The sequence below is a fragment of the Magnolia sinica genome, chromosome 2, assembly GCF_029962835.1.
Source record: "Magnolia sinica isolate HGM2019 chromosome 2, MsV1, whole genome shotgun sequence".
NCBI lineage: Eukaryota > Viridiplantae > Streptophyta > Magnoliopsida > Magnoliales > Magnoliaceae > Magnolia > Magnolia sinica.
Genome location: NC_080574.1, coordinates 129,122,588 through 129,143,776, shown reverse-complemented (window position 1 = coordinate 129,143,776; position 21,189 = coordinate 129,122,588). Strand labels below are relative to the sequence as shown.

The 21,189-nt window shown below is 41.4% G+C and overlaps 1 protein-coding gene across 1 annotated transcript; it reads left to right on the top strand.

The window, feature by feature from the left end:
* The first annotated feature begins 5,004 nt into the window (after positions 1-5,004).
* On the top strand, positions 5,005-6,739 carry LOC131227718 (uncharacterized). The gene is made up of 2 exons (XM_058223526.1): positions 5,005-5,565; positions 6,677-6,739. Exons 1-2 carry the CDS (start codon positions 5,005-5,007, stop codon positions 6,737-6,739), a joined length of 624 nt encoding a protein of 207 aa, XP_058079509.1.
* Positions 6,740-21,189: the final 14,450 nt, after the last annotated feature.

Here is a 21,189-nt window from a genome sequence, read left to right as displayed (position 1 = left end):
AAAAAAATAATATAAAGACAAAAACTAAATCAACATTATAGCTCTTTAAATGAACTCATGAGTTTATTGAAAAATAGCAATGGGCCATGATCGAGTGGGTCCCACTAGCTATGGATCAATCCCTGCAAAATGCAAGTTGTGGGTGGGGTCTCTTGGGTCGTTTTGAAACATTTTCTTTCTCATCTTTCTAATATGTTTCATCACGTATATGGCGAGATGCATGCTAACTAGACATGCATACTCATCTTTCCCACCAACTTGCCATCGATTCAGGACATGCGTCCCATGCAAACTGTAGGGCCCACCATGAAGATCATTTGGTTTAAAAATTAAAATTTTTCACTCATCATTTGGGCCGTACCTTTGGAATCAAGATGGTGTGGCCCAAATGATGATTTGATCAGTCTGAGATTTGATATGGTTGATCTTTATCGTGGGGACTATCATCTACACGGTATGGATGTGTACATAAGTACCTTTGGGGGAAATGAATCTAGAGGTCAAACTAGCAGGCATCAAACAATAGGGGATCATTTCTCTTGTGGATTTTTCTCACCGTCCGTTGACAAAATCACCTTCCAAACGGTTAAGATCATCCAATCAGCAAAGCTTTCCACCATTGCTGATCCACAACAGGACCCACCCCATAAACAGTCCTGATCATGTACAATCATGCCAACTACACTGTTTTTGTACCGATTCCACCTTATTTTAAATGAAACTAATACAAAATTTGCAATTCCTTCAGGCACTATATCCAGGTACGGGGCTGTCCAACATAACTCTGGATTCATACAATTTTCCCGTCGATCCAGACAGGTATATGAATAATGCGTTTGGTTGTCTCAATTTTCACGATTGGTTCAAATTGTATTTTGTTATTCATGGAGCTAACCATCTCAATCATGCTTCAGGCAGAAGTAGATACGGTTAAGATTGAATGGGCCACCATCAGAACTGCAAAAGATCGTTATTTTATACAAGAATGATCTAGTGGGCCGCCATCAGGATGGCTAATGATTGTTATTTTATATAATTATGATCGAATGGGCCACCATCGAAACTGCTACAGGATGTCTATTGCATTATGGTTGGTTTCTTAATTCTTTTATTCCAGGATGTCTATTGCCTATATCAAACAGAGTAAAATCCCACATCAATATTTCTACTTATATCTGAATCATTTTAGTTTAAGGGGTTGCTGCTGCAAGTACTGTGAAAGAGCCTTGGCCCACAGATTGGTTAGCCATGGTCAAATTTAAATATTGCAGAATAATCAAATCATCTATGCATTAATAATAGAGATTATAGTTTAATCTTAAAGGAGTACTTAATTTGAAAGACATTCCCATTATCATGATTTCGCCGATAATGGATTTTTATCTTCCGCACCTTACATTATTAAAGGACTAACGTTCTCTCATGTGAGGGTAAGGAGATCAAAATATGTATTTATAGGAAAGAGGGTTGGATTCTTACCCATCATACTTCTCTCTTCTTAAGTCTTCACACCGTAGATTTATATATCCAGCTTAATAGTTATGTACAAGGACCACAATTTAAGCGTCCAAATCCAAAACTATATATAACGATCACAACTGTAATGAGATCCACCATATTGCTCAATTTGAATATAATTCAACAGTGAGATCAAAACCAGTGATCATGTGTGACCCACCTAATGAAATCTTACACATGTTAGTACAAAGAAAATGAACAGTCAGAAAGAGAATCCCCAAGGGCATGTGTTTCAATTGCACATGTCAACCACTTGATGAATAGACCAGGATGGCCTTTTGGACAGTATCCCTACCCAACCCTTAGGTTTGACTGACGTTGGGATTTGGCCTGGTCCATGTCTAGATCTTGAAGGCTTGGTAGACCCAGATTTGATTGGTTTTGGGTTCTGGTCGGGCACCCATAGGGTCGTTGAATTGAGGTTTGAGTTGGTTTACGGACAGATAAGATCATCTTAATTAAATGGTTGGGCCCACCACGTGAGTGGATCTCACACACCTGGGTCTATAATAAGGTAAATCTTTTAAGTGTGTGGCTTATGAAACTTCATTTCTTTGGATACAATATTTAATATATACTTTTACCATTAAAACTAACTGGACCTATGACTCGAATTTGACCAGATTTTATCATAACTAGTTCCACCACACGAATCTAACTTGAACCTGGCTATACCCGATTTTAACTCTAAAAGCTTATATCAAAACCTAACTCATAAATGAGACTTGATTCGAGTTAGTTGTCGGGAGAAAGATAATTTCTCAATCACATATACAATAATATCATAATCAAAAGAAAGTAAAAAGAAAAGCAAACTACAATATAAAGATTTATTTAATTTCTTTTAAGTACATTCATGAATTCACATAAATCCATTATGCCCAAAAGCAATAAACAAAAAAGAAAAAAGGCTCTCAATATAATGAATCTCTGAGGATAGAATACATATTACCCCACATGAACAAAAGTTTATGTGAATACATATTAACCCATATGAACAAAAGTTAATGTATATATATTGTTTTTTTAACACTCATGCCGTAGTGGGATTTCACCACCTTATGGATGCTCGAACCCTTAACCGGGTATTAAAACTCTTAAGAGTCTACCACCGGAGCAAGAATAAGAATTCAAAAAAATAAAAATAAAAATAAAAATAAAATAATAATAATAAAAAAAATTCATATAAAATTACAAAATTGCCAACTAAATTGGGGTCATCCTTTCTATCGTATCATTTCAAGGTATGTGCACAAATATGAGACAAACCGAACCCTTAAGTGGCCCACACTAAATAATAACTTGGGTTACATTAAATGCACAAAGTATTAAATATAAGTTTCATTAAATGCAAGAGTCATCTGCAGTGTTGGTCCACTCGAGCATTGGATTCAACTCATGTTTATGCATATGTCTTAAAATGATCTAAGAGAAGGGATGGACGGTGTGGATAAACAGATACATCAAGGTAGGCCCAACAACATAACTGCCCATTTGTGGCTAGAGACGGGCGGGTGCAGGACGCAATCAGCATCCTAACATCAGTCGCTGGTGTACCAGCGGGTCCAGGTGCCCATTGATAGCCCTACCTCTCTGAGAGTGTTGTCCAGATCATGGGCCTGATCATATATAGATGGTCATGACCCAGCAATCCACGATCATGACTGGTTGATTAAGTAGACATCAAACGGATCGTCAAAACAGAAAATTACCCACTCAAAAATCAACTAACAGATGTCCCATTAATAGGATATCAGAACCATTTAAGCAATCTTTTTTTGGGTCTATGTCCTATTGACAGTGGGCCCCACTATTTGGGTAAATTTAATTTGAACCAACAAATTTGCTGCAGTACAATTCCTTTGTGCATGCGCATGGAGAATCACGTCGGCCAGAGTATCTAATAACTCCTCCATACAAAGTTATAGGTATCTCCCCGTACGTGCGAACGGCGGGTGAGATTATAGCCTTTCAGCTATAAAATGAGCTAGAAAAATAGATGAATGTTTCATTTGACATATGGATCTGAATCATTTACCGGATCATGTTGTAAAATGAGCTGGAAAAATGGACGAACGGCATGGATGAAACAAATACACCATGATAGGCTCACAGAACACTTTCAGCCAATGAGGCTTGGATATCTACCATTAAAATCCTCTAAGGCCCACTGAACTGTTTATTCGACATCCAATCTGTTTGGTTTCATACTATAAAATGATCTTTAAAAAATATGGACAGCATGGATGAAAAATATAGATCATGGTGGGTCCCACAGAGCACCGACGACCAGCCATTGGCTGGTGGCAGAGGGAGTAGCCAATCCCTTTCCGTTGCAGGAATCCGCCTCTCGCCGTGATTATGAAGGATCGGTAGGATTTCCTGCGCTGGGATTATAGGTGGGCTCACGGTGATGTTTGTGAGAAATCCACACCGTTCATACGTTTTGACAGATCATTTTAATACATTCTAAGGAAAATAAGGTGGATCCAAAATTCAAGTGGGCCGCAGGAGAGGAAACAGTTGGGATTTAGTGACCACCATTTGAAATATTCGTACGGCCACAAAGTTTCATATAAGACTAAGGTTTTGGTTTTTCATTTCATCCTAGTGGGAATGACCTTATAAACGGTTTGGATGGCATATAAACATCAACGTAGATCCCAGTAAGGTTTTAACGATATAAAACGCTTTCCCCGGTTTTCCCTATCCTATGACACACTTAAGTATTTGATCAAGCTAGTTTTTGGTAACCTGACCCAAAATGAGATCTTAAAACAGACGGACGGTGTAGATTTCTCACAAACATTACATTAGCCCACATAGCATACCAGCGCAGGACCTTACTGCGAAATGTTTACAGGGAATCTGCGTCCTTTGCCGATTAGGTGTTACTCGGGCAAACCTCAGCGGGTGTTTCCTTTACCGTGTGGGGCCCACTTTTATAATTGTGTTGTGTATCCACTCTGTCTATAATTTTTATAATCTCATTTTAAATCTTGGTTCCAAAAATTAATTAGATCCAAATCTCATGTGGACCACACGACTAGAAGCAGTGATAAAAGACCATTAAAAAAAACTGGGCCAGAAAAGTTTTAGATCAAGCTGATATTTGTATTTTACCTTCATCCAGGTCTGCTTGATCTTACTAACAGGTTAGATGAAAAATAACAATTACGGTGAGCCCTGCGAAGTTCTCAATGGTAAGCGTTCATCACCACTATTTCTTGTTGTGTGGTCCACCTGAGATTTATTTTGTAATAATTTTTTGAAAAAAGATATAAAATTTCCTGAAAAAAAGGATGGACGGCGTGGATATATATCACATCATCAAGATGGACCACGCGGTAAGGGTAACACATGTTACCCGGGAACACGTAATCCGCTATCGGTAATCTCAGCCTACGACAGTTGCACGCTATAACTTATAAATTGCAATTCACCGTCCAAACATCAGCTTAACCTCTCTCTCTCTCTCTCTCTACGATGGAGAGAGTACATACTCGAATTCCAAAAGCTCCAAGAGCACAGAGAACTTGCATCCACTTTCCCAATCTACCCCTTCCACGTACCCAAAATCTCCAATCTCCATCTTCCTATCCCCATTCTACCCCTCCTCTCCATCAAAAACTACAAAACCCACCATCTCCATCTTCTCATCACCACACCATCCATGATCCTACCTCGAATCTCGTCATCCGTCTTTCTCAATTACACACGTGCGAGAAAAAAGAACTGGGCCCGGGCCCTGGCCCGTTTAAGTCTCCCTCATATCGGGTAGAGAGCTCTTCTGATAAAGAACTGAGAGGTGAGAAGAATGAAGGGAGCATAAGAGATATTGTCCGTCCGTCTCCGCCACAAGCAGAGAGTTTGATCAGATCAAGGCAGTCGAAACGATTGGGTCCGCGGCAAAAGAAGGCAAGGAAGGAGCTGTCGATCTCGATCTCACTCTCCAGGGAAGAGATAGCATCTGACTTTTTGGAGATGGGAATGAAGCTGCCTCGGCAACCGAAGAAGAGGCCTAAGAACGTGCAGAAGAGCTTGGATGTAAGACCTTTAATTCTTTCTTTTTTCTTCTCTTTTGTTGGGTGGGCTGCAATTCGAATCGGCAGTGTTGTGTGATGGGCTATGACCGGACTGTTTATCGATTGGGTCCCACTGGCTATGGATCAATCCCTGCAAATTACTAGTTGTGGGGTGGAGTCTTTCGGGTAGTTTTCAAACGTTTTCTTTTTCACGTAAACAGCCGTATGCATGCTAACTTGACATGCAGCCTCATGTTTCCGACTAATGTGTCATTGCTTCATGACATCTGCACCATTCAAACGGTTGGGCTCATCACAAACATCAGGTATGACTCTTATTAGGTGGGCCACACAAGATCATCGTTTTAAATAGGATTACTGGATTATTCTAATTGAGCAATTTAATGGGCCCCAAACCCTAAACCCTAAATAGGTACAGGGTGGGATGCTTGAACCATGGTTCCTGTATACTCTTTATACGGTTATTAAGCCCGATATGAAAATCTACATATCTACAGTATCGTATGAGAGAAAAGTGTAATGAGTAAACTTATCTAACCCCCTTTATTGTAAATATATGTCTTAGTCTTCTCACCCACAAAATCCTAATTTTATCGAGAGGTTGCTTTCCTTACGCAACTTGTTCCTTTTTGCATCAAGTTGCTCTTATTGCGATGGCGGAAAGGAGCCAACGCGGTAGGATAGCAATGCTTCTCATATAGGTATGAGGTACTGAAGATGAAGATCTCTTCTCCCCTGCATATTGCGAATTTAAAAATGTCTTTTTAATCAAGTACACCTTTAAGATTGACATATTGAAATCAAGATGAGATGATTCAACATATTAGTGTGGCTCAACTAATGATTTGATCGTTCTGATTTTTGAGAGGGTTGACTTTTGTAGTCAATCTAGCCTGCATCAAACGGTAGGTAAACACTTCTTCGGTGGATTTTTCCCTGTCCATTAACACAGATCACCTTCCAAACGGTTAAGATTATCCAACCAGTGAATTTTCCACCATTCACGACAAGGCCCACCAGATAAATAGTCCTGATCTTATAGACAGCCCTCGTTTGCATAATTCCACCTTGTTTTTTTAATGAAACTAATACGTTTTTCGTGATTTCCTCAGAGACTATATCCGGGCACGGGGCTGTTCAACATAACTCCAGATTCATACGATATTCCCCGTTGATCTTGATAGGTCCATGAATAATGCGTTTGGTTGTCTTAATTTTCGTGATTAGTTCAAATCGTGTTTTGTTATTCATGGAGCTAACCATCTCAATCATGCTTCTCGCAGAAGTAGATACTGTTACGATCGAATGGGCCGTCATCAGAACTGCTGATGATTGTTATTTTATATAAGTACGATTCAATGGGAGAACAGCTAATGATTGTTATTTTTTATAATTACGATCAAATGGACCACCATAGGAGCTGCTACAGAATGTCTATTGCACGCTTTATCTTATTGCATTATGGTTGATTTTTTCTTTTCTATCATTATTTTATTCAAGTATTGTTTATATCATGTGGGAAAAAGGTACCATGAGTTCGACCTTTGTGAGCCCCACCGTGTTGTGACTAAAATCCATACCGTTTATCAGATGCATCCTTCCATACTGATCCATGGGCCTAAAAATAAGGCCAATCCATAAATTAGGTGGGCCACGCCATAGACAACAGTTGACAGTGGATGTTGCACATTGAAACCTTCCTGATTGTATATAGAGCCCAGTGACATGTGGTTAAGATATCCATCCCATCCATTGTCTGTATCCTACTTGGATAAGGGGTTACACCAAATTTTAGGACATTTTAAAACTCGAGTAGGCCCCACCAAGTGCTTTTTATATATATTTTAGACATGACTTCTCATAGTTTTAGATGGTGCAGCGAGCTCGGGATATGGCTGATTTTTGGCATGTCCAGGGACCTACCGATTGCACGGCATGGATGTCGATCACACATCACAGTGGGACCCACAGAGCTCAACCTAATGGGTCAACATGGTAGTACCGTGCATTTCCCATCATATATATTAATATTTATATTTATAGGTAAATTATTTTAGCTTGAGGAATTCTACTACAAGTGGGTGTACGTGGCTCACAGATTGGCTGGCCATGGTAGTACAAAGAAAATGGATGGTTGAAATTAAAAGTAAATGATCGAGGATTTAATGGAGTTATGCAAGTGGGTGTACGTGGCCCACAAATACAACTTACAAGGAATTGTAGAAGAACCTGTCTTTTCTCATGTCAACAATAACGGATTTAACGTGAAATTCGCTGAAGTTTTAAATGGATTAGGAAGCGGACACAATTCAAATTCCGTCAGGACTCGTCTGAATGAGGGCACATAGCCAATGACGCCTGGTGCGCTGGCACGTATGAATGTGTTTCATATCCACGCCGTCGATTCGTTTTTTCAGCTCATTTAAGTATTTTATTCCAAAATTTAAGAGTATAAAAATCTCAGGTGGACCACACTACTGGAAAAGTGGTGAATAACCATTAAAACCTTTTTTTAGGTCACATAGGTTTTGGATCAAGATAATCCTTGTATTTTACCTTCATCCAGTTCTTCTTGAGTTTATCAACGGGTTGGATGGTAAATAAACATTACGGATCTTCTTACAGTGGGCCTTTGGAAGTTTTTAATGGTGAGCGTTCAGTCATCACTGTTTCTTGTGGTGTGGTCCAACTGAGATTTGGATATCTTAATGTTTGGGAACATGTCATTAAATGGACTGGAAAAAAGATGGACGGAGTGGATATACAACATATCATCAGGGTGGGCCCTATGGTAAGGGTAACAACCACTCATCTGTTACCCGGTAGCATCTAATCCGCGCCGGACGGGGATTTCCTGCGAAAGCCATTCGCAGGAAGTTCCTGCGCTGGATACCCATGTGGGGCCCACCGTGATGTGTATGAGAAATCTACGCCGTACACCCGTTATGTGTGTTCATTTTAGGACTTTAATTAAAAAAAAAAAAAAGAGAGAGAGAGAGATTTATCCAGGAGTCAAGCGGGCCGCACTAAAAGAAAAGGTGGGTAGTGAAATTCGTACCGTTGAAATCTACCTGGGTCGACAGTGATGTTTACATACCATACACACCGTTAATAATATCATTACTACTGGGATGAACTGAAAACACAAATATTAACTTGATACAAAACTTATCTGACCACACGAATATTTCAACTGTAGACGTTCAATCCACGTTTTCAGCACACTTGAGTAATGGATGTCTCATTTTTGTCCCCATGTCCTAAAATGATCTCGAAAAAACTGATGGATAGTGTGGATTTTTAAAAAACATCGCTGTGAGCTCCACCTAAGTTTCTAGCGCAGGAACTTCCCGCTTCGGCAGGAAACTGTGCCCCGTATAAATTGTACACTTGGCATACACTACTTGGACTTTGGAGTGCGTAGTGTAATTGTAACGTCCTAAAAATCTCCATACTAGTCAGAGCAGATTGACCAGATCAAATTATCAACCCAGACCTAAGATAAACGCCGAGGACCAAATTCCTCCTGAAGGTGACTCGATACATCGTTTCAATTGTAAGACGGGTATCACCAGCACATTGGGCCCAAAATCCTGGAAGGGCATGTGCCTTAGCGGGCTTGACGCCCATCACGAGTATTATGTCAGGACGGTGCCCAGAAATTGCTTAACTTGAGCCCATCGGCTAAGTGTATAACAAACGTAAATAGCCAACATAATAAATCAAAACTTAGAGAAGGACCAGCACATCATTCGATTATGGAATCGAGGAGTTCGGACCATTGGACGTTGGCCAAATTTGAAACATCCATTGGGATTATTGCCTTGGCCAGATCTGTAAAAGTTGGGGTCCAACTGGCGATGAGACACCATTAAATCGCAAATAGGGCCCTCAAGGTCCACATATATGCCTAATCATTGGTTCGTAATGCCCTGTGGCTTATCCACTACCGGGACGCCTATCCTTATGCACGGATTACCTTGTGTGCCTCTCCTCATAACCCTACTGACCTAAACGGACCCCTATAGGGTTAGTATGAGAGACCAAGTGTCATTGGGGTCATTTGTACCCAAACTGGCACCATAAGAACCCCATTTTCTCACACCCCTCCTCCTTACACGAATTTGTTGTTTGACCTAAGGGGTTTCTAAGAAAAGAAGCAAATGAAAGAGAAGGGAAGGTAGGGAGAGCGATGGGTTAACCGAGGAGAACTGATTTCCTCTTCTTTGGGAGTACTCTGCGCCACAACTGGAAGCTCTTTTGGGTTCTTTAGAATCACAAAAAGGTGATATCCAACCCTTGACCCAAACCCTAGGTTAATCGAGTTTTCTCTTTCTAAATTTCCTTATAGACTTCGTATGTTGGATAGGTTCTGACAACCTCCGCCAAACTCTATCTTAGAAAACACCAAGGGAAGAAGACTCGTCGCAAATGTGTGGACTATTGATTTTAGGTTGCCTTTTATAGACCCCTGAGGGTCCAAATAGTGATCGTGGGTCGTAAGCTACCCCTATAAATTAGCTTCACCATCTTACCTTTAAACGAGTTGCCATTTGTTTATTTCGATTAATCTATTGCAGTCCACATGTTTGATGAAATGCGTCATGATTTTCATTCAAATTTTTGCTATTGGTTACATGTTCGATGAAATGCCTAAGTATAGTCATGACGATAAATGCTATTCATATGTTAAATTTGATGATTACATAAATGTGTAAACCCATTGATGTTTATGTGTTCGACAAAATGCTTGTGTGGGCCTGACAATAACATTATGCTAGAGTATCGTAGCGATTATCAAGTTACAGAGACATATGATTTCTTCCCTCCTCGAGAATATCGACTAACCGCCTGAATTAAAGAGTGGCTTGATTTGAGCCAGCCGCGTTTGACTTTTTCGATCGTCTTGGGTTGAACTTAGACGGTCGACTGTAGTCGGACTACTTGGAACTCTTGTAACAATGTCGGTCGAGCTGAACTGCCCCAAGTCAACCGAATAAGCTTGAAAGTTGACGAATTTGCTCGGAAATCTTGGATTGAAATAACTTCGAATAGAACCTAGAGTACCCACGTTAGTATTGAATGAGTCTACTTTAAATCGTAACAGGGAAGAATCCGCAAGACTCATGAGCCGAGCATGGTGATATAAGACATCGTGTCCGAGCTGTCGGCCTATGCTGGGGCGGCAAGACTCCCCGTAGTAACTAATGATCAACAAATCAAGGAAGCTGTGAATAAGACATTTCAAATTACAACAACACCACGACCGTCTCACGAGTGCGTATGAGTGATGACCCTCTCCACTCGTCGATGGGCCGCCTAACCTTGTGCATCCGGACTGTGTCATCCGGTCCATAGTGATCGATCGGGCCTGTTGGTCGGGCTAGTGTTAGCCTCTTATCGATGAGGGAACTGTCGCACGGGTCATGAACCCGATGTCGGATTTTGAGACGCATGTAAGGAGTGTTTTCTACCACTCCAAGCTCGCAAACCATTTGAGACCAATATAAGATAAGGGTACTTTAGTTTCCCCTAAACCACGGGGTGAATAAAATTAATTAAATGCTTTGCTAATGATTTGAATTCATTGCATTGCACTAGTTAGGAGTATACTCATATTATGACTTCACGTTCCGTAATTGTTAAGAATTATTAAAAAGTGTTGCTTTCGCTTAATATCCTTACCTGTACTGATTGGATTGATAACATGCGTAACTCATTGTTAATAGTACCACTAAGTTGATCACTTACTACTACTCTGGGACGGTGTTTTAAAACACCAACCAGATGATTCCATAGATGCAGGTACCGCTGAGGCAGACGCACTTGAATACGCATATACGGACCAGGAGGTAAATTTCTCATTCTTCCAGCTTTCTAATGGGCCAACTTAGACGGCATATCACTTGATTTTAGACATTTATGTTTGGACTTAGATGCCCCATTCTTTTGGACATATTTTTGAGAGCTTTAGATGTATATTCGGCCTACTTGTAGGCCCGTATCCCGACTCGATGTATAGGACATAATCAGTATACTTTCTTTCCCTTAACTATGATCATTTTGTAATCCATTACTTATTTATGTGTAATCACTTAGATGCTTGATCCTTATATGATGAGTACCCAAATGAACTTCCTGCCCAAAGGGGAGAGATTAACGTCCGGGATCTCGAGAGCCGAGTACTACACCACTCTTGAAATTTCAGGACGTTACAGTTGGTATCAGAGCATAGTCCACTGATATTGTTAGGTCACTGAAACATAGCGACGTCAAAACCCTAAGACCAAGCTCCAAATCAGATTAAGCTGTCGATTCTTAGTTTGGGAACTAGACCTAGAAGGGAGTAAGTTGAGCCAAAAAGTTGTTGTAATGCGGGAGACAGGGCCTTGGAACTCCAAGAGGCGTTTTAGTTAACCTTCGAGCAAGAACTCACGAATCAGGTATCGTGACCTGTCACAAAGGGATTAGATGTCTTAAGTAGGTCGTCCTACCCCAAAATCATGTATAGTACGTCTAAAAATTCATTTCGATTAGGGAGATATGCCTAATATAAGTTCCAACAGTCCAGATCATTTTCATCTTTGATCGGGCCTTTATTTGGCCCGCCCTGATCACGGAATAGACAAAACGGAATCGAATTTGGAGAGAGAGGGAAGAATAGGTCAAGAAGAACCTATTTTCACCTCGGATCAGCCCTCCTTTGCCTAAATGGGTCACCACCGAATCAAATCGGGATGATTTGGGGATTCGAACGGGCAAAGATGGTTCGGAAGAAGTGGAAGAGGAGTGAGAATGAGGTGGAGTGCAGCATTGATGAGATGGCATTGCACGACGACCCACTTGGGTCAGAAAATCGCGGCCCACCGTCCTGGTGGACAGACACCCGCGGGGGAACCACGGGAACGGCGATCCACCACCATCCCAAGCCACCTTGACTGGTGCGCCGCTGTCGCCACCCGAAGGCAACAACTTGCGGCGCCTCGCCGCTAGAGGACAGCAGCCCACGACACCTAGCCACTGGACCTTCGTGTGGGGTAGTGCACATGTGGGTAGGGTGCTCTAGACACCCACCCCTTGCTCTCTCTCTCTCTCTCTCTCTCTCAGCTTCCTCATCTCTCTTAAGCCCTAAACCACTACAACCCACCTCTCTCTTCACATTTCTCCTTCCTCTCCATCTTCTTCCCAAGATCTCAAATCTTCATCCTCTCAAGGAGAATAGCCACCTCCTCCCATCTCTTCTCTCAAAACCCATCCTAGCAAACTCCTCTTCAAGACACAAATCTCTACAAAACCCCAAATCTCAAATCTCCATCTTCCTAGCACCATTCTTGGAAAAACCCATCTCTACAACTCCTTAAAAACTTATTCTATCAACCGTCATCTTCTCAAATCCCAAATCCCAAATCCTCAAAGTTTCTACAAACTCATCTTCATTCAAAATCTCACCCTTTAGATCTTTCACCCCTTAAGGTTAGTAGAGAATGACCCTTCTTGGAGCTATCTCGTCCTTTTTCTCCATCTCCTTGATCTTTTCCTCATAGGAAAGAGGAGGTGGCTCCCGTTGAGGCGGAGTCAAGCCGTGGTAGACAGGCAAGAAATGGGAGTGAGCTGCAACTGGCGATAACTCCCAGCAAGGCGGGACCAAGCCGCGAGAGGCACTCAAAGCGGAGTCACGACAAACAAGCAATAGAAGTTCCTTCCACACGACCCGAAATGAACCTAGGAAGATTCTGAAATCAGAAGGTTGTATTTGAGGTCTCCGATGAAGACAAGCTCTTTGACGAGTTCGTGTTGCTCGATCGCCTCTTGCACAACGATTTGCGCACATATTTGAGAGTACTTACCACTCTGATGCGGGTTTGATAAGGTCATTCTATGCCCTAATTCGTAAGCCAAGTACTGACCCCTTAGGATTGGGTCGTGGTTTGCATGGGTCGTAGTTGCCATGTTATATGGGTCGTGGTTGTCATGTTGTATGGATCGTGGTTTTCAACGTGTTCAATTTCTTTTATATCAAACCATTGGTATCATAGCTTAATGTCCACAATGGGGTGATCCGATCCATCTACCTTGTCGGCCAGCTCGGTGTGGGCCCAAAAAGTCCTAACTTTGGTAATGTCCACTTCTAACAAACATCATAGTGAGCCTAGAAACTTTCAACAGTCACCATTATTTTTTATTATGTGGGCCACACAAGCACTGGATCGAGCTGATTTTGAGCCCTAGTCCTAAAATGACATGGTGTAACGTCATGGATTTTCCTTGTTTTAGATTTTCAAAAATCCTTAAATTTTTTTGTAATTAATTTATATTATCACTTACTGACTATTAACACTCAATGTTAGTTTATACACGGGTAGAACCAGTAAAGAACCACACAAGTCCGATTAATCAACCGCAGAAAGCCAACGAATCCGCCCGATCACTTGAACATCAAGTTTAGCCCTATGATTTACTCACATAGGGCCTAAATCTAACTGATCCATCGCTAACTAATCAAGACAATCATAACTAAATTAAAGATCTAACCGAAGCCGAGTCAGATAAGGCCCGAATTTTGACTAATAGACCAAATCAACCCTATTATTCTTTTAGCCTAAAACCGACGGTTTAGAGTAATCATGACTAAATCTCCACTTTCACTAGTTATAAATGGGTCACACTATAAACATAGTTACTCCAAACTCAAATCATTGCCCACAAGAAATCTCAGTACCTAAATCATTACAGAAATGCCCTGATTTTTCGATCAAGCTCTAGACCACTCGTTGGTGGGCCACTAGTTCCAAAACTATATAATAATATGTCTTACTGGGCTCGACGTCCATCGCGGGAGTCAGACCTGGGTACTATCTAGAACCACTCAACTTGAGTCAAAGGATGAGTGCATGAGAAGTGTAAATACCCTAAAGGAAGAAGCTGAAGCTTCAGTGAATTAGGTCATCCGCTCTTAGGCAAAGTTGGAAATTTCGGACCGTCGGTTTACGCCTAAACTTCACATGTGGAGTAAGGATATTTTCCTGCTCATATCTGTATATCCGCGGCCCCAATCGACCCTCGGTGATTGTTGAACAGACTTTTAATCATATCTGTCGATCGGCGCATCCAAATGGCGGGCCAAACATGTCCATATGTATATCATCATTAGGGCTAACTATCTTTCGGTGTATATCAATATGCACACCCCGTAGTGGGCCCTAGAGGCTAGAAAAATTCTCCCATAGGGCTAGTATGGTAAAAACCCAACCCTTGGGGTCATTTACACCAAATCTGGCATTATAAAAGGGCCTCATTTGAGCACCCCCTCTCCCCATACGAATTTGCCCTAGAGAAAAGAAAGAGAGAAAGAGAGAAAGAGGAGAAAGAAAGAGGGAGATCTTGAAAGCATGAGGGTTTGTGCACCTTCATCCTCTCATCGCCTCTATAGCAACATCGTCATTCATTGGTGTCGATTCAGCGACGATTGAAGGTAAATATGGAATTATGTTTGTAGGTTTAGGTCTTGCGTTAAATTCCTTCCAATTCTTACAAGCTTGTATGCTTATTTAAGCATTTCAACAATGATTTCCTAACACCATAACCTTACGGGTACTGTGGATCGAGTGGTTCATCACGAGGTGCGGACTATTATCCTTAGGTGGCCTAGCACCAATTTTACTATGAGTTTAATGATTATGAATGTTAAGATGAGGTGCTTGAGTAATCTAGAGAGAACCTAGCCAAGACCCCACATGATAGGTCCCCCTAAATTCTATGAAATGAAGGAGTGTTGTTTATTTGTTCTTCAACATGGTTGGGTTTGATTTTGATGTGGCATATTCATCCCATGTATGATTTTATCAAATTTCATGACATAATTGAGTGTTGTTTATTTGCTCTTCAACATGATTAGGCTTGATTTGGTATGGTATGTACATCTCATATGCGATCCTAGTATAACCTTTCTTGTGGCAGTATGATTGCATAATCATTGTTGTATGAATGATGTGTAGCTCTTGTTCTCTTCGTTAACCCCACACAACACACATACACATTTATTTCATATTTTTGTTAGTAGTTGCAATTGTAGAAAAATCTAAGTTTTTATGTTTGATGTGTGAATGCATGACTTCACTTGGGTTAGAAGACAAATCCTGAATTGTTGGAATATTATTGAACGTTGTCAAATCCCTAGGTTGGTCAGGGAACTGAGGTGAGAGAGGGTGGTCCCGTTGGTAGGACCATCCTGTGGCTAAACCAGCGAATTTGGACGGATGCGAATGAGCGACAGTAGTTGGACTACATGGGTCACTTGTACTCGATGTCGTCCGTCACGTGCTCGCTTAAACTCGCACGGTCTAGTTTGCCTACTGACCAATCATGTTTGTTAGCCATGTCTGCTCACGCCTATATGGAACCTGAAACACCCTTCAACCACTTAAGCCTATTGATAACCATTTGAAACCGATCCACTGACTCAAGAGCCGCGCATGGTGGAATGGAATACTGTGTCCGAGCTGTCGACCTACGCTGGGGTGACGAGCCTCCCCGTAGTGACCGCGAGTGATCCCTCTTCTCAGCACTTCTCATGTGCTTGAAATCGGGGATGGAAAACCTGATGGGATCAAGGATCGCGGGGTCCTGGCCTCGCACATTGAGGGGCCTTGGCCTCACAACCAGTTGAGGGCAATGATACGTGGGGTGTACCAGTTTCTCCAATCTACTGGATGAACGAAATTAACTAAATACTCGGCTAACATTATTCATGCATCGCATTAGCTAGGATTTGGTGACTCGGCAGTTGAGGTCGCAATGAGGGAGTGTTGGTCATGCGCGACCGTTAAACAAAGTCGCTCGAGGGAGTGTTGTTGTGAGGGCATACATCATATCATAATACATGCATATGCATTAACAAGACTAGTTAGGAATCTGTGAATGTATGTCTTTCATTAAATTTATTATATAATTGATGCTTGTTGTAACTTAAGGCTAATAGTAACCACTGAGTTAGCTACTCACTCCCACTCTAGGACGGTATTTTAAAACACCAAGCAGACCCTTTACTAGATGCAGGTGAGGCGGTGCTCGATGAGCCGAGCGTGGTGAGCATGGATAAGGAAGAGGAGCTTCCCTACTCCAAGACTATCGGCGGATCCTTCTAGTCTGAGTTCGGACTACCACAGGGCATGGGCTAGGGCTCTAGTCACTTTGGGTCATATATGGGTAGGACTAGTTCCCTATTTAGATGATTTTGGATTTGTGGTTTGGATATTTTTGTATTTAGTGCCACCTGATATTGCTTTATGGCTTACTTATGATTCATGCCATGCTAAACTCTCCATTATTTATGAGATCATCCAAATGTAATTAAAATCTGAAGCCCATTAGGGCACCCATGGCACCTGAAAAATCGGGAGCCGAGTTCCTACACGGTCCCTAAAAATACAGGGTGTTACACACGGCAAGAAGGATGGGCGGCATGGATGAAACATATACATGGTGGTGGTTTGTAATTGTCATGTTGTATGGGTCATGGTTCTCATGTTATATGAGTCGTGATTGTCATATTATATGGGGTCGTGGTTGTCATGGGTCGTGAGTGCCACTGTCACCATTATAACATGGGAGTCATGGTTGTCATATTATATAGGTCGTGGTGGTCATGTTATATGGGTCGTGGTTGTAATGTGGTGAGGACCAAAATACCCTTTCCTTGTTTAAGTAGTTGCACCTCCCTGGAGTTTACAGTAATGTTTACATGCCATCCATATCGTTCATAAAGTCATTCCTACTGGGATAAACTGTAAACACAAAAATAAACATGATTCAAGACTTTTGTGGCCTCATGAATATTTCAACTATGGGCGTTCAATTCTCACGTTTTTGGCCCACTTGAGCATTCGGTTCGGTTCATTTTTGCCTTAATGTCCTAAAATGAACTCATAAAACGGATGGACAGAGTGGATTTCTCACAAACATCACAGTGGGCCCCACCTGAGTTCCTAGCGTAGGAACTTCCTACAAAATCCGCGTCTGACGCCGGGTTGGAAGCAGATTGCGTACTGAGTAACTCAATATCATAAGCGTACTGACTAAATTCTGTGGGGTCCACCGTGATTTATGTATTTTATCGACTCCATCCATCGATTTAAAAGATAATTTTAGGGCTAGAGCATAAAAATGAAGTATATAAAAGCCTCAAGTGGACCACACCACAGGAAACAGTGTGAATTGAGCATCTACCTTTGAAAATTTCTCGGGGGCTACAGAAGTGTTAGATCAAGCTTATATTTATTTTTTTCACTTCATCCATGTCCTTGTGATCATATTAAGAGGATTTATGAGAAATAAACATCACTGTGGGCCCTAAAAAGTTTTCAACGGTGAAAATAATTTTTCCAACCGCTTCCTATTGTAAGGTCCACTTGTTCTTTGGGTATGATTGAATTTTGGGTTCAACAGCTAAAATAAGATGGAAAAACGGATGGACGGCGTGGATAGACCACATACATTCACGGTGGTACACTAGCCAATCCGCTTCCACTTCCGACGCGGATTAGAAGTTACTCGATTTACAGGTAGCTGTAGGAGTCTTCGAGGAGTCCAGATTCCCAAGACCTGGGGAAGGCTATTTTAGTAAGTCACATTACTCGACTTGCGCATCTCAATATATGTAGAGATGAATGGTTTTATTGGGCCTATTATGATGTAAATATTTTATCCATGCCATCCATTCATTTTGAAAGATCATTTTAAGGAATGAGCCAAAAAATGAAGCATATCAAAGGCTCATGTGGACCACACCATAGAAAGTGGTGAAATTGAAAACCTACCATTGAAAACCTTTTGGGGCATAAATTTTTTGGATGTAACTCCTTTTTTGACCCCTGACATTAAATAAAATTCTAAATCTAATGGACGGATTGGATTCGACACATAAATCACGACAGGACCCACGATCCTTATAACATGACAACATCGAACCTTACTACATTATAAGCACGAACTGCACACGCCAAACGTAATAATAACTACGATCCATATAACATAAAAACCACGACCTATATCAATCATGACCCACATAACATGACAACCACGACCTATATAACATAATAACTACGACCCGGATGACAACCACGACCCATATAACATGACAACCAGGACCCACATAAAATGACAACCACGACCCATATAACATGATAACTACGACCCGTAACAACCACGACCCATAAAACATGACAACCACGACGTATATAATATGACAACCACGACCCATATAACTTGGCAACTACGACCCATGACAACCACGACCCATATAATATGACAACCTCGACCCTTGCTACATGACAACAACGATCCATTCGAATGGTCGTGGTTCACATGCATAATGGATCGTGGTTCATCCACAAAGGGTCGCAGTTGATATTTGACCCTAACCCTAAAATAACACAACAAAAAGGATGGGCGACATGGATTATTCACATACATCAATGTGAGCCCATTTGGGTCGTGGTTTGCATGAGTCGTAGTTGCCATATTATATGGTTCGTGGTTGTCATGTTGCATGGTTCGTGTTCGCAACATGTTCACTTCCTTTTCTACCAAACCATTGGTACCATAGCTTAAGGCCCATAATGGGGTGATCCGATCCATCCACCTTGTCGGCTAGCTCGCTGTGGGCCCAAAAAGTCTTGATTTGGGCAGTATCCACTTCTAACAAGCATCACAGTGAGCCTGAAAAGTTTCTATAGTCACAATTATTTTCTATTTTGTGGCCCACACGAGCACCGGATCAAGCTGATATTTGAGCCCTACCCCTAAAATAACACGACAAAAAGGATGGGCGGCATAAATTATACACATACATCAATGTGGGCCCATATGGGTCGTTGTTTGCATGGGTCGTAGTTGTCATATAACATGACAACCACAACCCATATAACATGACAACCGTGACCTATATAATATGACAATCACGACTCATATCACATGAGAACCACGACTCATATAATATGATAACTACGACCTATTTAACATGACAATCACGACCCATATAACATGACAACCACAACCCTTACCACATAACAATCACGACCCATATAACATGACAACCCCGACCATGACAACCACGACCCATATAACATGATAACCACGACCCATGATAACTATGACCTATATAACATAACAACCACGACCCATATAACATGACAACTATGACCCATGACAACCACGATTCATTTTTGGTAGTGTAAATGGATCGAATGCTACAGATTAAGGTCGTGGTATACTTCAATTGATCTTTGGATATGCTTCAATTTTGGGCTCAACCCCTTAAATTAGATGGAAAAATGGATGGATGGCGTGGATAGACCACATACATTTAAGGTGGGCCCAACCGAGTACTCAATCCAATTTTCTCTCTCGCGCGCAACTTACACCGGAAAGAAAGAAAAACGGGCTAACCACACTCTTACATCATGACAACCACAACCCTTTCCTCATGAAAACCATGACCCATATAACATGGCAACCACGACCCATACCTGGGTTGTGGTTGTAATGTGGTAAGGGTCTTGATTGTAATATAGTAAAGGTTGTAGTTCTCATATTATATGGGTCGTGGTTGTCATGGGTCGTAGTTTTCCCAGGTCGCGGTTGTTACATGTTCACTTCCTTTACTACCAAATGAAAGGATAGCTATTGGTACAATAGTCTGAGGCCAACAATGGGAAGATCTGTTCCGTCCATCTTGTCGGTCAGCTCGGCGTGGGCCCAAAAAGTCCTGACTTGGGCAATGTCCACTTCTAACAAACATCACGGTGAGCCTAGAAAGTTTCAACAACGGGTTTCATTGTCACTATTATTTTCTATTATGTGACCCACACGAGCACTGGATCAGGTTGATATTTAGGCCCTAGCCCTAAAACGACACGACAAAAAGGATGGACGGCATGAGTTATACACATACATCAATATGGGCCCCACGAGTTTGGTCCTTGCCCACGAGCAAAAAGGGTTCCCTGCACATCACTTTACTAGCTTCAAATACTACGTAACTTCTTAGTCCCTAGAAAACCTTGCAACTATTGAACCAATGTTAAGAGCATTTTAGTCCGAAACAAACTCCAAAACCTGTCAGAAGACCCTTTAGGGAATATATGGAGTGTTGCATAGTTCCAGGTAATTTACCCAAACTTAAAGGCAAGTACGGTCAATTTCCCATGATAAAACCTCTCTCTCTTTGACGATTTGATCCGTTTATTCATTCATAAAATAAAGAAAAAGCCATGGTGCAAAAGTCGAAATCGGATTGCGTAATGAGTTACTCGGTACGCTCTTATCGTACCGAGTAAACTTTGTTAGGCCCATTGTGAATGTATGTGGTTTATAATCCACACCGTCCATCCATTTTTGCAGCTCATTTTAGGGGTTGATCTAAAAATTGAAGCTTATCCAAAGCTCAATCGTGCCATACCACATGATACAGTGGAAATAATGATTTCCACCGTTGAAACCTTGCTAGGCCCCACAGTTATGTTTATTTGTCATCTAACCTTCTCATAAGATCACACAAACATGGATGAATGTAAAAAACAAATATAAGGTTGATCCAAAGCTTCTATGGCCCTCAAGAAATTGTCAA